Here is a 17,546-nt window from a genome sequence, read left to right as displayed (position 1 = left end):
TGGTGAATGGTGAAGGTGAATGTTGGTGGTTGAGGTAAGTTTTGTGGTGGTTTTACTAACAGTGGATGTGTTTTCGTTCACTTTTTTTTTAAGCCACAAAACCCAAAACCCAAAAAATAAAAAAGTAATGTACAAAAATGGAGTACAAAACTAAAAAAAAAATGTTTGCACTGGGAAACATCAAATACAACGAATATTCTCATCAACTCTATCACATATGCTTAAATGATGAAATTTGTTCTTTAAAACGTTGTGACTGAAGAAAAATGGAAGTGTTGTGGTTGAAAGGGAGGATATGGATGCATATGTAGAACTAAAGCTATTTAAAAATGTAAGGTTATGCATAATTTATAATTATTAAAATTTTAAAAAAAATTAAAACTGAATTTTTACCATTAATATGGAAGTGTAAAGGGAATGTAAGGAGGTGTATGCAGAATTTGCCTTAAGATTACCAGCTAAGAGAAACACAAAAATAGGAAGAGATATAAATTACAAAGGATAAATTGGGTATTTGCAGAAAGTAATTGCCCTATTATCGATCGAATAATGTAATATAGTGATAAATTAGCATTGATTGATACTTTTTTATGTTTCTAACAGGATTTTTACGGTATTTCATTTATTTAATTACAACAACTCGAAAATAGAGTAAATCATCTTGCAATTAAAAAAGACAAGAGCGAAGAACCTGTACTCTCTGGTCAGAGGTTGCCCACGATCCAATGGACGTGATGGTTTATTTATAAAATGGGGAGTGCAAATTGTAGGGTATACGGGAAAAAATTATTAAAGGGAATTTATTAGTAATCAAAAGAAGTGTAAATAGCAACTCCTTTAGTATAATTTGGGCGTGCAATTTTGATAGGCAAATACTTCCTACACCTAACATTTTTTAACCTGCACCCAACATAATTTTCAAATTCCGAAAATATCAATATTTTGAAAATGAAAATTCGAAATTGAAAATAATACATAGATCTCCAAGAAATTATTGTGTTTCGGAAATAAAAATCCAGAAACAAAAATCAAAATCTCATTCTGGTAAGAAAATTTTGAAAATAATACATTCTAGGAAGTTCTAATGTATTTTTATATCTATCCCATTTTTTAAGGACATTTTCGTCTTTTTCTCTGAAATTAGTGAAGTGATATGAGACCGGAAGCAATTACCATTCTGATAAGTTCATTCTATTGTCAAATTTTGTAAAATTAGTTCTTAGAATTAATAAAATAACAAAATGGTTTTTGAGATTGTAAGTCACCAGACAACAAATTACTCATAATAATCAAATCAAAGTAATTTGTCCCTTCATTATAAATACTTAATTACGTTTTTTTAAATATATGCTTATATTTTCATATTGAATTAGAAGAATTAAACGCAATTAAGCTATTATAATTCGGAACTAAGTTATTTTATCAAGAATGTATTAATTATATGTTGTAGTAATAACATTGTAATTAATATTAAGTTATGCATATCACTTATATCCTTGTCTTCCCATTAAGTGGTATTTTCTTATGGGTGGGAAAATATGCATTTCGAGATTTGGGTTTATAATTACAATCTCATCAGTTTCAATTGATCATAATAAATATACTATCTATCCATCCACTATTAGCTATACAACTTTGTCGATTAATGTCATTTTAAATTTAAAGTCTTAATTAATTTCGTTTAATTTTTAATTTTTTTATATAGCGAGTCAAAACACTCAATTCGTTACCTGGAACTGCATCTTATTGAATTTGTTATCGTCACTACAAGGTGAATCAGATTGGTAAACCTATTTAAAACTTAACCTGTGATGAGTTAATCAGAATTAATTAGGTTAATCAGTTCCGATATCTTCATTTCTAGTTCGTTATTTTTTATGTAGAGATTGGGTGTGAAGTTTAGAAGAAAAGGGGTGGAAAGAGTAAAGCCCATTTAAGGATGGACACTGAACCAGTGATATGAGAAGCAGCCCACCCATATTAGATGGTGTTTTGGGGTTTGGATCAGCGAACCGCCGCACCTGTGTTGCTCTGCGATTGCAATCGTTTCCACTCCACCATTTCGTCGCCGTTCATGGGTTTCTCCAAAGAACACCTTCTTGCGCGGTTAAAGGTTCGTTCTCTTCCTATTTCATCACTTTTCTTATGTATCCCCAATCACAAAATGCCTCAAACATAATCCACCTTTGAACGTTTCTATTCACAGGAGCTTCAGGTTCCATTTTCCCAGTACGAACATCCAGTTGTTTTGACTGTTGACGCTCAGGTAAAACCCGTTAATACAACACTATAGCTTCCCTTTCTTGTTCATTTTATTGTATTATCTTTTCTGATTCAGTGTTCTTGATCTTACCTTCAGGCTCAGTATGTTGGACATTTGGGGGGTGGGCTCAGTAAGAATTTATTTCTCAAGGTGTGATATAATTAAAAAGGAAAATCAAAGTCCAGATACTTTTGTTGTTTTTGTTTATAAATTGTTATGTGCATTCCCTGATTACTTTATCTTTTAAATTAAACAGGATAAGAAAAGCAGGTTGTATGTTGTTTCTGCTTTAGCTGCTACCAAAGTAGATCTTAAAGGTATGCATGATTTTGTAAACATTGGGAGTTTGTATCATTTTACTTCAATAGGTATCAATAGATTTCTTTGTTGCTTCAAAGCTGAGCAGTATTATCTCAGCGGCTTGGTTTGGGAAAAGGTGGTCTCAGAATGGCACCTGAGGAGGCTCTAGGTGAAGTACTTCAGGTCTGCCTATGCCTTTGTTTTATCGCTGTGTTGTTGGAACAGTCATTTCTCTCTTTCATTCTTCCGCTGAATTAGGAGCTGTGTCTATTTAAGTGACCACTAAAAATCTAAGGAGGCTTGTGCTCTGGAATTTGTCTTGGCTTCTTGACAGTTTTTGCATAAAAGTTATTTGTTTTTTTTTCACAAATGGATTGCAAAATTAGGCCAGTTACCTTGTTATTTATCTGCATTATATAATGTATAAGAGAAACAATTTTTATTGAGGCATTCACAAATTACTGATTGAGTTGGTGTTGGAAATTGATAAATCCAGTTAAACTTGCTCTGGACAAAGGATTTTTCCAATTTGTCATGGAAACTGTTTCATAGCTATTATCTGTAGAATATTCATCATCTTTATGGATTTTCCTCCATTTTCCTTGTTTAGCGATTGATAAGATAACCCTAATTTATATATTTAGAACCTTATTATTAATCAGTGTAAAATGTTCATTGTAGTTTTTTTTTGTTGCGTGTTGATACTGTGTTTCAGTTGTATAATGATTACTTATATTCTGCTTGGCTAGACATTAGTTATTATAAAATTTAAGAACAAAATGAAGAGTGTGTGAATGACATGATTGAAATTATTGTCTTACTTGGTGTCGTTGTTTTCTGTATCTCGCCAGGTACCCTTGGGTTGTGTCACTCCATTTGCACTAGTGAATGAATCAGCACGGTATGCTTATGTTCTTATGTTTTTGTTTACTTATGATATATTTAATTTTTTTCATGGGAATTGTTCGGTCACATTCAAGTTTACTGCAAGACCATCCCTCTTTCACTATTAAGATGTTTCAAATTGAAATCCATCCATCAATGTTTTCCTGGCAGTTGTAGCATTTTAGGTTTAAACCATATTCTTCTATCTTTCTTCTAGTTTTCCCATCAAGTTACTTTGTTCATTTATGAAAATCCTACTAGTTTTGAATGTAGTTGTTGCTTCTTTCCTGCCATGAAATATAAAAAGGATCTTCTCTTGAATGATAAACTAAATCTGTGAATTATTAATAATGTCTTGACCTTAACCACACTTGCTTTGTACTGGCTTGTTGATTTTTATGCGTTTGCTAGTGTAACCATTTGTAAACATTTTTCTGATCCACTAAGTTTATATATTCATAAGGAACTAATGTATTTTTCTTTCATGTCACATCATTTCCTTTCTGAAGAGATGTTTCATTGCTATTGGATCAAGGTTTCAAAACTCAGGAGCACTGCTTCTTCCACCCACTGTCAAATGACATGTCTATATGTAAGCAAGTTGACTCTTGTGAAAAGGAAAAAAAAATTGTTTGCACATTTTACATTCTTTTAAAGTTGATGAATATTATATAGATGCAATCCTCCACACTAGGGGATTCTTTTTCTTGTATTTTTCCAACACTACGGGTCAATTGATATTTGAAGTTCAAACGGACTTCCTTTCATGCTTACTATTTGACAGTTTTGAAAATTTATTAAATAGTGATGGTATTTTTTATTCAAATGATATCCTTTAGCACATCTATGCATCAATATTGATGTAAGACAAGGTTTGATGCTCATGTCAGATCTCTCATGCTTTGATGCACTGAAAAGCTCAGTTAATTAATGTCCTATTCTTTACAAATGCAGCTCTAAAAGCATGTGATCTTGACAAGTTTCTTAAATCAATTGGAAGAAATCCCTCATATGTTGATTTGGAGGTGAGTCAATTCGAGGCAAATTTTAAATAATTCTTTAATTATTTCATTGTCCATCTTCATATGCCTGCCTTATTCCTCTGCAGGCCAATCCTTCAGTGGGGAAAGATCAACCCCCTGATCTAGCTGCATTAGTTCCATCCGGTTCAGTAGTTTTACCCGACCAACCACAGAAGCAGTCGTCGCAGGTTCATAAGGATGCACATAATGTTTCTGTTGGTAATGAAACCAGTGCAGTTTCAGGTAAAAAAAATCTATTAACGGCTCTATTCAATGTTCTCATTTATCTATTATTTGCATTGAAACAACAGCTACTTTATGTTTTTTCTATGATTTGGATAGTACTCAGAGAGTAGAGTATACCTGTACGTTCAATTTTTGTAGTGATCGGTAAAGGTGCCTTGTTTTATCACTTTTTTTTCCCCTTTACATAATAACCCCTTTGGTTCTTTATATAAGAAACAAATAATGAATTCATCAAGATCAGAGAAAGTAGATAATTTAGTTAAATTTAATTAATAACATTTTATTTTTCATTTTTATCCAAATTTACCTATGAAATTAAATGATTTAAGTAGTGGTAATATTTAATGACACTGCATATAGTAAAAGAGATAATTTTTTTTCCACCAATGACTGTGACTTCTGTGGTCTATAGGTCAGTAAATGCAATCACTCATAGCAAATAAGTGAGCATCTCATTAATAGAGTCCACATTACACGAGGGGTATAAAAAAGTTGAAATTAATATAGGTTAATGTTTCTTATAATTAGGACAAAAATGTGAACTCATTTGTTTCATATTAAGAACCAGATGGAGTATACTTTATTTGCCTTTTCCATATATCTGAAATGCAAGCAACCTTAGGTAGTTTAAGTTATCTAAATTTGATTTCGAAAGCTCGAGCAGAGCCATATTTTATGATGCACTTAATGTAATTGATACGAATAAGTCCAAATCAGGATCTTAGCATAAAATAAGTGAAAAAATTTGGTTATATAGCAGTTCATATAGCCTGTTTTATCTTATACATCTACATCCTTTAAGACTTGCTCAAGGTTGTATAGTGGTCCAGAATTTTTACATTCAGCATTTTAGCAATGTAAACTTTATTCTGTGAGCGGTCTTGAAGAAATGAAATTATTACAGTTGCAACTGACTATTTTGGTTTTCCTTTTTTGCATGTTTGTGGGATAATTTCTAACTCATTTTGTTTACTATTTTAACGTTTTCTTCATCCTTAAAACCGTCATTACAGGATGAATGCATTAAAATTGAATTTGGTACCATTTGACCTTGTTGTCTTTCTTAGACAATCTACAAGTTTTTTCTATGCAGTTAAATTCGCTAGCTTTTGTATATGCCTTTACTTTGGATGAAGCTGCTGTGTGCAATCTGCTGTTGCATTAGCAACTGTTGACACGGATAAGTACCCAAGCATTTGAATAACACATTTTTAAAAGTGGGATGGGCATGGGTTGGATTTTTAAAATTTCTTATCCAATCCAAATCTGATGAAGTAGATCCATTTAATGTGATCAAAATGATTTGGAGTTTTTGGATCTAGATTAAATTTGGATTGAAATTAGTTTAAATCCATATCCATTTAATTTGGTTAAAATTAACATTAAAACTGAGACCATTATATCTGATGAACTCAAATTGTGTTTTTGAACTTAGATGTTATACATTTTTTACTAAATAATAAGGATATTTTTCAAGGTTAGATAATTAATTTTGGGATAGGAAGTAATCATATACTTTTGCTACTAGTATAATGGTTCAATAAGAGGATAACAATCAATGTTGTCAAGATCGCGAGTTAGATCGGAAATCTCGCGATCTTTTTAGGCAAAAACGGGCTGGATTGGAGGTGGGATCGGAGTCTCACTGGATCAGAGTGATCTGGTGTTCCAAGGGTTGGATCGGACAATCCATGGGCCTCTGCGATCCATGAGGCGGCCTAAAAAAAAAAAAAAACCTAAACCCAATAAATCCTTAATTTGAAACCCAGAAACCCTAACTTGTGCCTTTGTCGTGTCGTTTTGCCGCTCGCGCTACGTGTCGCCTCCACTACCGCTGCGTTTCGCCACCGCTGCTTAGGCAATTTGCTGCCTCCGCCTTCGCGCTGCCTCTCCCACTGCGCGACACCGTGCACGACAACATAAAATGAAGAAGGGACTGTGCGGTGCATGAAGAAGATGAAGACCCTAAACCTAATTTTGAAAAAACCCTAATAAGTTTGGGCCTTTGGCCCATTCCAACTTTTAACTAATAAAACCCTGAAACTCTAATTATTCAAATAAAATTTGAATGGGCTGCGGCTATTCTTGGCCCATTTGGACCATTTCATATATTATGAATCTATTTTTAAGTATTTTATATAGTAGTAACTCGAATAGTAACTCTTCCAAGTCGAGTTACTATCCTTGGGTTACGATTTTTCATACCCTTTCCAATCCACCTCCGAGTTCGAGTTTGACAACATTAATAACAATGTTCAATGATTCTAATTGAAGTTTTTCCATTCTTGTTTCTTTATGTATTACTTTGTCATTGTTCGATTATTTTTGCTTGAAAACTTTTTCTCATTTATTGATCGTGTCTGCCCATTTTTAATATAATAACTTATTGTTTGTTGGAAATTTCATTTCTTTTAATACTAGTCTTTAGAAAACAGAGTATAATTTAAGTGATGATCAAGACCCATTGGCCTTTTTAGGATCGTTAGCCTAGTTAAACTTATTGGCTTGTTTGTAGATCTTTCTATAAATTAGACAACATAAACTGATTTTTAGGTTAGGCCAAACTTTTGAACAAACCATAGGCTTAGAAAGATGCATGTAGGTAAATAGGACAACAATGTTTTGGTCGAGGCTGGTCATGCTGATGATGTTCTAGTCCAGGTCGAGCCAACAAAGCCTTGACTGAGGTCGATGATGCTCTGATGGAGGCTAGGTTAAGGACACCTCGACTGAAGGTGAGCCAAAGATGTTCCATCCAAGGTCAACCCAACAACATCATGATTGTTTTCCGAACTAAGGAGACACTTCGTAGATTGAGTAAAAAGTGTCTCAGTCAAAAACCAACCAAAATTGTCTTGATCAAACAATTTCTTAGGATGAACATTGATTTTGGATTTATTATATTCCAATTTTTTTTAATCCATATCCAATATAAATCCAATTAATTAAATTGGATTTAAAATCCAAAAATATGGATTTGAATTTGATACGATCCATTAAAATGGACTTAAAGTGATTTGGATCAGTATGGTTTTAGATTGAATTTGAATATTGGAATTTTTTACACACCGCTACTCAAAAAGCTGCTTAATAAGAAGTGAGAACCAACCAATTAAACCTCTAATCAATGTGATACTTAGTCACTTCATAATGTCTGAGTCCCTATTGGGCTGCTACAATGTTTAGCGTTAAGTTTTTCAGGGGCTTTTATATTTTTTACATTTGAACTCACTTTGGCTCACAGAATTTCAGTACATTATTAGTTAACTTCGTAATGATAGCAGAACTACTGATTAAATTAACAAGTAAATTTTATTTTCTGGTGCAGCCAAAGTTGTCAAGTCCTCTGGTGAGAAAAGTACAAAGGGACCTCCGACAGCGGTTAAAAATGTTAAATCTTCAGGCTCCGTTGCAGATGTTGGTCAATTCGTTGAAGAGATATTGCAAAAAGCATCACAGTTATTGCTTTCAGAGGTAAAACAAAAATATTTCTTTCAATTCAAACCTAAGCTAAGCTTATACTACATCCTGCATCTGAAGAATGGTCATACAGGTCAAGGAAGAAAATATAAAGTTACACGGGCCGCAGCTGGGTACTGTGGTATCTGACAAATTACAGAAAAACCTTACTTCAGAGTTTAAGAACCTTGCTGTAAGTATATCATACTAGTTAACTTTTTCTCTTTTCAGAAAATCAAACCCTCCATGTTATGCAAGTATGCCTCTTATGACTTAATTTTCTTTATTGCAGATGATATTCAAGAACACAGCATATACAGAAGGGTTCCATGCTGGTACTCACTATCGGCCCCCGCTTTTGTGAAGGATGATTTAGGATTTGCTGGTATGAAAGTAAGAGGACCCAAAATTTTAACTCTAGTTGGTCAATGTTTAGTTTGTGATAACACACCATGCATTGTTTAAATATTCATATACTGGGAAATATGTTTGGTACAAAATAGTTGATATGAAACAATTTGATCAGTGAAAAAAAGAGGCACATTAAAGTGGTAAATTTTTTTATAACCATGACAATGATATAGTCAAATACAAAACTTGTTTAAAGAGTTAAAATAAGAGAAACTACGTTGAATATTCCCAAAATAATAGTAACTCAAATTTTTTTATGAACAGTAGTCTTTCATTTGTTTAGGGGTCACGAATAGAGAGTTGATATATTTTAATCAAAAGCAGTTATATGAACTAAAATGGGATTTTATGAATCTTTACTCAAATTAAATTTAAATAGAAATGCACTGCCAATGTAACTTTTTGTATTGACAATTAATATTAACTAGGAGTATTTGGTTTAATTTAAAGATAATAAAAGTTAATAAGTTCGTTATGTAACTTTTTGTATTGCCAATGTAAAGATAATAGAAGATAATAGAAATGCACTGCCGATGTAACTTTTTGTATTGACAATTAATATTAACTAGGAGTATTTGGTTTAATTTAAAGATAATAGAAGTTAATAAGTTCGTTATGTATAATGATTTGTAATTAGATAGTATATTTTTACACTATTACTGTATATTATTTATTTAATCAAATATAGTTACTATTAAATGTTACTTGTGTGTGTTCGCACAATGCGCTCGCTGAAGATGTAGGGAAGTAGGATTTTGTTGCTCAAGAGAATTAAAACGAGATTTGATTTAGGTATTGTATTCATTTACAAAGGGTTTTTTGGTTGAGAAATTTGTTTTATAATTTTTGTCATGATTAATATTTTATTATTATTTTCAACACAACATACCCAATCATAATTGTCAAACGTAAAAAACATTATTGGGAATTTTTTTTAATAAAAAGTGGTCAGGATAAATATCAGATATCCATAAAGTTAATAGATACGTAGCATTTGTGATATTTCTTATATGAAAAAAAAGTGTGCCAGTAGTGTTGTCATAATTGTCATTGCCAATAACAAATAATATTTACAGTGGCAGTATCATGCGGATCTCGAACGTCCTAGTATGTGGTGATGAACCCAATATTCAATTTGAATGAAACTTTTACTTTATCTTTGAATCGCAAGCCCACATGTTACCCCTGCAAAACGCATTTCAGCCGTTGAGATTTTTATTCAGAATCAGGCCTTTGCTTCGGTACACACATAATTTATTTACATATCGTTTTAATTGACAGTTTAGTCTCTATACTGCACACCTCTTTTAATCTCTAAAAATTATTAGTTGGTTTTGGCCATATTGTTAATCCTGTTCGCTTTTAGTCCCAGATATTGCTATTTTAGTTTACATAGAATTATAAACTTTTTCTATTGATTCCTTTTATATTGAAAAATTCATTTTAATCCATTAGTTTTAAAAAATAAAGTTATTTTCTTATATCCATTAGTCACGCGATTATTGAAGAAGGACAAGAACTAAAAGTTGAAAAGTTGAAAATAGGCTTGAAATGAACTTACTGGTGATCATGTTTAGTGCCTTTATAGACAAGCTGTAACCCTAACCAGTTGATCAGCCTTGGATGTAAATAATTGGAGAGCCTAAAGAATGCAGCAAGAGGGTTGCCTCCTATTAGCTGCTGAAAATGAAAGCTAATACGAAGGTTAACCACCACAATCAAACACCTGATCAATATGCAGTTTTGTTGTTTCATTTGTGGAACTTTTATTTCTTTTCTCCTTAGGTTTCAAAGTTATTTGGGAGAATCCCAGAAGAGTTAGAATTTGGTTCGTACCTCTAGAGAGTGTCGGACTGTCAGATGCAAAATATCCTGGCCAACAAGTAAATAAATGGTGAGCCAAATCAGCTATCAAGACTAATAAATAACACTTTATACGGTCATCAATTTTCACAAAATCTGCTAAACTTATTTTCTGCATCATGTTCCAATCGATTTCGTATATAATCAAAACATATTCCAATCTCAGAACATTTGTAGACAAGCATAATATTTATAGGCACAATCAATTAAAAGCTCAAAAATATGCTCTTCAATTCAGAAATAACACACAAAAATTGCTCCTCAATTCAGAACTATAACACAGGAATTTCTCCTCCGAAATAACTCTGATAATGTATTTTAACTACAGCCTAAACGAAATAAATGGATTACGAAGAGAGAATTGGAATTTGGTAAGAGATAATAATAACAATCCAACTCTTTGACCATAAGTGATAATTTAATAATTCATAAGATAGCATAAGCAAACAATGAAGGAATTGAATTGAATGCAGACCAGCACATCACAATAGTGACAGCAACAGTAACACAAGTATGAAACAGTAATTTGAAACAGTGATGAAGATTGAATAATAAGCAGTGAATTGAATAAAATTAATTATGATTCACCCCTGGAAGAAGCAGCAGCAACATTATTATTTCCTTGAGGGTGAACCCGTCTATACCTCGAATTGAAAGGCCAAACCGAAGTAAAACGACGGGTCCACCTCAAGCACCTCCGCAACCTACCTTCATCTCCGCTAACATCAACACACTCATCCTCCTCCGAAGAAGAAGGTACGGAAACCTCGTGGCGGCACACTGGGCAAGAATTGTGAAGCCTCAGCCACGGAACAATGCAATCCGAGTGATATATGTGTTTGCACGCAAGTTCCCTCGCTTCTCCGCCAACTTCGAATTCCTCCTGACAAACTGGACACTGAGAATTCTCCTTCAGATGCGCGCTCGCAATTTTCACCGTCGGAATCGCGTCGATGGCCCTTTCCGGCGCCGGCGCGGGACCCTGTCTGTCGTTCTCGGTTATCTGTTCGATGAGTTCGTTGAGTCCAGGTCCCATGAAATAGTCGCGCGTGTCCACGGTGCGCGGGAGCGGGAATGGGAATTGGCCTGGACCGGGGCCGTTAGGAATGTTGTTAATGGGCAGGAAGGGGTTGGGTTGGTCCATGGGCTGGAAAACTATCCACGTGCGAGGGCGGTGGTGTGCAGGTTCTTGGACGGGTTCAGGTTCGGGTTGGCGTCGACGGAAGCGTCGGCGGCGGTGGTGCACGGGAATTTCTTCTGGTTGGGATTGGAGGAGACCCGGGAAGCGGCGGATGGGTGGTTCCATCATGAGGGAAAGCGCTTCGAGCAAACGCGCTTCTGGGGAGGGGTCTGCGGTAGTGAAATCGACCACCAGTCTTGGGCGCGGCACGTTTACTTCGCATATGAATTGGCCGAAGCAGCGTGGACACGTGACCTCTGAGGGGTTGTTATCCACTGCGATGCGGACCATGCGGTTGCACTGGAAGCACCAGTACATTTGGAACGTTGGCCTCTCTCGCCTTTGGCCATGCCCATTGTATCTCTCTCTCGGAGGACTCAACGACATGGTGCCTTTGAAGTTTCTTATGGGTTTATATTTGACGTATGAGATTGGTGTGTGAAGGGTGAATTGGCATTAGGAGAATGTTATATAGGAGAGAAAACCCAAGGATCACTTCTGGGTCTGCATCAAGTCATTCTTTTTAGCTACCCTTTGCTTTCCACTGTTCCTTCCATGGGTGGTTAAAGGATGAGTGTTTATTTGGGACATAACAAAACAAATGTCCATGTCTTTTCTTCTCTCTTGGATTTTGGATTTCTACTCCTTTTGCTTCTTTATCATCATCTCTACATTCTGTACTAGACTTCTTCATCAGGCTTGGATTCACTCCACAAAACCACATTCTCTTCCTCGGTATTCTTAGGATCAGCTTGGATCAATCTTATGCTAAGCTGTCAACTTCTCTCTCCACCTCCATTAATATACTCATGGACCTTCATATTCACCTCCATTAATTTACTCATGCACTTCTGTGTTTTCAACTTTTAATTTTTTTAAATAATCCTAAATAAAACATAATTTTAATATTTTTAAATAATTTTAGCTAAATTCGGTACAGCTCCCTTACATATGTATATCTTTCTTTTAGCAGTAATATTTTTATCCTTCATAATATTTGAGAAAATCATTTCGTCATTTTAAGGTGTGTTGAGTAATAAGAACAATTGACGTTTCTTAGTATGGATAATTTTTTTTATTTTGAAATTCATTTTTGCATTCCATTGATTTTTTTTTTCTGTTTTATGCCATAATACAAAGTAAGAGGTTGTTATGAATGGTATAATTTAGTATACACCAAAAAAAATAAAAAATAAAATGAAAGAAAATACTTTTATCATTAATAAAAACATCACAAAATTTATCTTAATCATTCACCACCTGCTAGCATAAACAATCACTACCACTTTAAAATGAAAAAAAATATGACTCCGGAAAGATATGGTTAAAACTAAAAAAAAAAAAGAGAATATAAAGGTGCAGGGAGAAAGAGTAGAGTTAGATGTAGAATTTGCCTTAAGGTTACAATAGTATTAGGGGAGTTTCTTCCTGCACCCCTACATTTTTTTTCTGCACCCCACAATATTATGCAAAGACTATATTTTCCCTATTATTTTTTAAAAACCCAAAAATGCACTTAAACTGTAATTATTTTTTTACATTCTGGATTATGGAATTCAAAAAAATTCTAAATTGACATTTTCGGTAAACTTACGAATCCACCAATCCATAATTTAAAATATACATTTCACATTTAGAAACCCATCATTCAAAAAAAGCATTTCGGATTCAGAAATCCATAATAAAAAAAAAAATTCTAGATTCACCAATTCGTAACAGAATTAGGCTTCCAGATTCAGCAATCCAAAAATCAATTATTTATGCAAAATTTGCTTCTGGAACACCCCCTCATCCAGAAAACACAATTTAATCAATTCCAGATTTATAAATCTGTAATACATTATCGGATCCCGACATCCAGTAATCCCAAAATCTCCATAACCACCATGTTTCTAAAAAAAAACTTAATTTTTACCTTTACAACTCAAACAACACTTCGGCAATATAGCGTACTCCTCCACCTTGCCTCAAACAACTATAAAAACCCTCCACCAGTGATTGATATTCAATGATAAAAATGAACAGTGACAAAGAAAGTGCAGCATGGTGCCCCTTTTCAAATTATAAGTCAAGGTTAGTTTTGGGATATTTGAATTTTTTGGGGTACAGGAAGAAAAATGTGGGGGTGAAGGAAGAAGAAGCCTAGTATTAGTACTACTTTGGATCAAATGGAGAAAGCCCAGTGGGCTGGCTCAGTCCAAGGCTCGCTTTACTTGGTATTCAACATCACTCGTGTTTTTTGGTGTAATAAGCTGTCATTTTTTTAATTGATTAGCCACCAATTTATTAGTTTTTTTTTTATCAGCAATAAACCCTAAATCAATTTATCAATTTATTAGTAGATAGAAGAACATCTCCAATGTCATCAATTTATGATACTCACTTTCAATTTTATCTTCAAAGTAATTTCAGCAATTTTTATAATCTTGTATCATCTTAATACATAAATTTCGGGTTACACTTTGTCTACATAATTGTTATGATACACATTTTAAAGTATGCATCTTTGACTAATTTTAAGATACTATCAATAAAGTTGCATTAAGGATCACTAGTTTTAATTAAACATTCAAATATTTAATTATATCCCAATTCTTATTATTTATAATTAATTATATTTAAATATTTTTAAGTTAAATCTTGTGTATGGCTAATAGTTTATGTTTCAGAATTAATCTGGAGTTTGTATACCTACACGTGCCTTAAGCAATGCTGATATTAATCTTAATAATTAATGGCATGGCAAATACCTTCTGGTTGTACACTCCTAAATTTCAATTGAATTGTACTTGAACAGTTTACTCTTTTCTTAACCTACCCAAAAACAATTAATTTATATAGAACAACCTTACATTATAGTATACTCCTACAATTAACACTGGTATCCCTTGATTTATGTGGCAAATTCAATTATCGTAACTTATTATCTGATGATGATGTGTGGAAGTCAAAAGGGGCAGAGTTTGACATAAATTCATAGCATGCCACTGTAATCTGTTTTTGACAAACATTCAAATGATTCTGTTGAAATTATGTTAGGGTTAAATTAGCTAGCTGAATGGATTTTTGGGTAAGTCCTTTAAGGAAGGAGCTTATTTGCTTCAGCATTGAGCAATGTCATTCATTATATATATCAAAAGTAGTACTATTCCAGCTTATACTTTAGTCCAAAACCATGAAGAAGATCAGAAGCATCTTTAATGTCCCAACAATGATATATATACATGGACATCCTTCAATTACAAGCTTACAACTTTGTCCCAAACCGTGACGATGAGAGACAGATGCATATTGTCCCAACAACAATACATATGACATCCTTCAATTGCAATTATTAATATCATTTTTATTTTTCCAACTATTGTATATCATTTATCATTTTATATTTCCCCTTTTCTTCCAAATATAGGATTAAGATTCCACCAATATTATTTTTTTTATGATTTTAAAGAAATTGTTTAAGTAACCGCATCAAGAAAAGTTTGAATTGCCATTGTCTCTAGAAAAAAGTGGATTTTAAAGTTATGCAAATTTTACAATAACAAAAAATATTGCTAAGGAAATTGGGTTAAAAAGAATATTTTTATAATATTTAAATCTTGAAATTGTGTTTTAGATCTTTTAAACTTCATAAATATGTTTTTCTTTTTGAAAATGAGATAATTTTAAAAGGATTTTATGAAAATAAAATATTTTTCTTTTAAATTATTGAGATAGACAAGTCGATGACACGATTTTTGTTGTAAAAAATAAAATCGTGTCAATGCGGTATAGTTTTAATGTTAGAGTGAAACAAAAATAACTCAATTTTACTGTTAAAATTTGTACACCTCATTTATTTTATTTTTCTGTGATCAAAACTATATTTCCATTATAGGACTTCTTAAAAAATAAAGTAAAAGAAATTGTCTATCAGAATATCTTTAAAAAAATGTATCTCATTTCAATAAAAAAAACCTTTGAAATTATACCACTTTGGTAAAAAAAAAGCCTCATGAAGAAAAAAAGGTATGGTTGAAGGACATGCAAGGGGTCACAAGCTGAGGAACTCTAAACTCCTCCATGCAAATGGGACAGTGAGATTTGTATCTCCCAAAGGACCTGGAAATTAAGAATTTCATTGATGGCACTATTGAGCATGGGAGGGCCACCACTGGGTAGCATGCTATCATTGTTCAATGCTCATAGATCCTGCATGCTACAAAATTTATCATTCTAAGAGAAGCCTCTTTCCATCTTCTACAAAATTTATCACAAACTCTGAATCATTTCAATTTTACTTGTCGCCGTCGTAACAAAACAACACCTCTATCATTCATTATTATTATTATTATTAATTAGAGCTTGAAATTAAATTTTTCGAACAGGAAGTACAATAAAAATGACCTAATTAACTATGAAGATTTCTAAAAGAAAGTCTTCCGCTCACAAGAATTATGGATTTTAATTTTTTTCCTTTTTCTTATTTGTCCTTCATTAACGTTAAGTGTGTTTTCTTAAGACTCAAGTCAAAGACCTTAATTTTCTTGTTCTGTTTTAGTTAAAAAAAGTGAAGGCTTTTAAAAATATCATCAGATTTTGTACGATGGACAATGATACATTGAAAACTTATATTTTATTTATATAATTATATTACAATTCCTAATACTATTATTTTAATATTTTTTATATAATTTAATTCTAATCTTATCTTTTATTATATATATTTATTTTTATACCATCACATTTGGATTGGATTAGGAGTTGTATACAAGAATCGTGAAAGTATAATTTTTGTAAGATTTTTAGTGGCTGCGGCAAGTATGTGTTGTTATGTTGATAGGGTTTTTCAACCCAAATTTGGGAACACAATGATGAAAATCTGGGACATAAAAATGATAGTAGTAGACTTAGCTTTTGCTGTGGCACATGATGCAAGTGAGAAAGGTTGGTTAGTGCGCATAATTCAAGTTCAAACTTCCGAGCATCAATCATCAAATTACTACATACCATCAATGTGAGACCTACATATCTCACAACAACTACCTTCCACCACAATTTAGGAAACTACATTTATTTATTAAATTTAATTTCAATACATTAACAATCTAAACAAATTTTTAGAGTATGTGAAATTAACTGTCATATATAATACTATTATTTTTGTTTTTATAATAACTATACTGAAATTACATACATCATAATTTCTAAAGTCTATAAAAATTAAACTCAGAGGGGTATTAACGTCATACTTTTTCTAGAACTCTTGTGGTCAAACAATTGTACGCTAGTTTTTATATGTTACTGCGCACTGAGAAATTCTTCCCTAATTCAAAAGCAAATTAAAATCCGTCGGTGTTATCTGTTTCTAATCAGACATCAATATTATTTCTTAGTAAAATTTATTGATAAATTTCTTAATATTAATATAATTATAATAATAAAATTAATTAAGATAATTATAATAATTATGATAATAGTAATAATTTTTTTAACCTTACTAATAGTCCTTTATAATAACAATACTAATAATTTTATTTTTTATGGATATATAACAAAATAAAAATATTAATTTAATAAATTGATGTAATAATAATAAATATAATCATAACAACAAAAAGTAATAATAATAATAATATTAAAAAGAATTATGATAATAATAATATTAGTAATAATTAATGATAATTGTAATGTTAATAATTTTATTTTATATTAATATATATTAATATTAGTTTAATAATTTGTAATAATAATAATAATAATAAAGATAATAATAATAATAATATGGAAAACAATTATGATAATAATAATAATATTAAAAAAAATTCTTCTTATTAATAATACTTTATGATAATAGTAATATTAGTAATCTTATTTTATATTACAATGAAAATATTATTTTAATAAATTATTTAATAATAATAATAATAGTGATAAT

General features: G+C 32.1%; 2 protein-coding genes across 10 annotated transcripts; one reads left to right on the top strand and one right to left on the bottom strand.

Annotated features, from left to right (window-relative positions):
* The first annotated feature begins 1,957 nt into the window (after positions 1–1,957).
* LOC137821038 (uncharacterized) lies at positions 1,958–8,731 on the top strand. Its single transcript, XM_068625450.1, has 12 exons — positions 1,958–2,113; positions 2,207–2,266; positions 2,360–2,413; positions 2,520–2,580; positions 2,670–2,746; positions 3,415–3,464; positions 3,958–4,040; positions 4,403–4,473; positions 4,557–4,713; positions 8,045–8,190; positions 8,270–8,368; positions 8,468–8,731. Exons 1-12 carry the CDS (start codon positions 1,985–1,987, stop codon positions 8,537–8,539), a joined length of 1,059 nt encoding a protein of 352 aa, XP_068481551.1. The 5' UTR covers positions 1,958–1,984; the 3' UTR covers positions 8,540–8,731.
* An 826-nt stretch (positions 8,732–9,557) lies between these two features.
* Positions 9,558–12,184, bottom strand: LOC137822563 (E3 ubiquitin-protein ligase RING1). Of its 9 annotated transcripts, none has more exons than XM_068627472.1 (4): positions 11,094–12,184; positions 10,423–10,458; positions 10,148–10,266; positions 9,558–9,771 (listed from the first exon to the last, which is right to left on the bottom strand). In XM_068627472.1, the coding sequence occupies exons 1-2, from the start codon at positions 12,014–12,016 to the stop codon at positions 10,443–10,445; spliced, it is 939 nt and encodes a 312-aa protein (XP_068483573.1). In that variant the 5' UTR covers positions 12,017–12,184; the 3' UTR covers positions 9,558–9,771; positions 10,148–10,266; positions 10,423–10,442. The 9 variants fall into 9 exon arrangements, with proteins under 9 accessions (XP_068483573.1, XP_068483570.1, XP_068483568.1 ...); XM_068627469.1 differs by having other exon boundaries at positions 10,148–10,312; positions 11,038–12,094; XM_068627467.1 differs by having other exon boundaries at positions 11,038–12,094.
* Positions 12,185–17,546: the final 5,362 nt, after the last annotated feature.

Source organism: Phaseolus vulgaris, chromosome 9 (genome assembly GCF_000499845.2).
Source record: "Phaseolus vulgaris cultivar G19833 chromosome 9, P. vulgaris v2.0, whole genome shotgun sequence".
Lineage (NCBI taxonomy): Eukaryota > Viridiplantae > Streptophyta > Magnoliopsida > Fabales > Fabaceae > Phaseolus > Phaseolus vulgaris.
The sequence above is the reverse complement of the archived record's forward strand: the minus strand, read 5'-3'. Positions and strand labels throughout refer to the sequence as shown.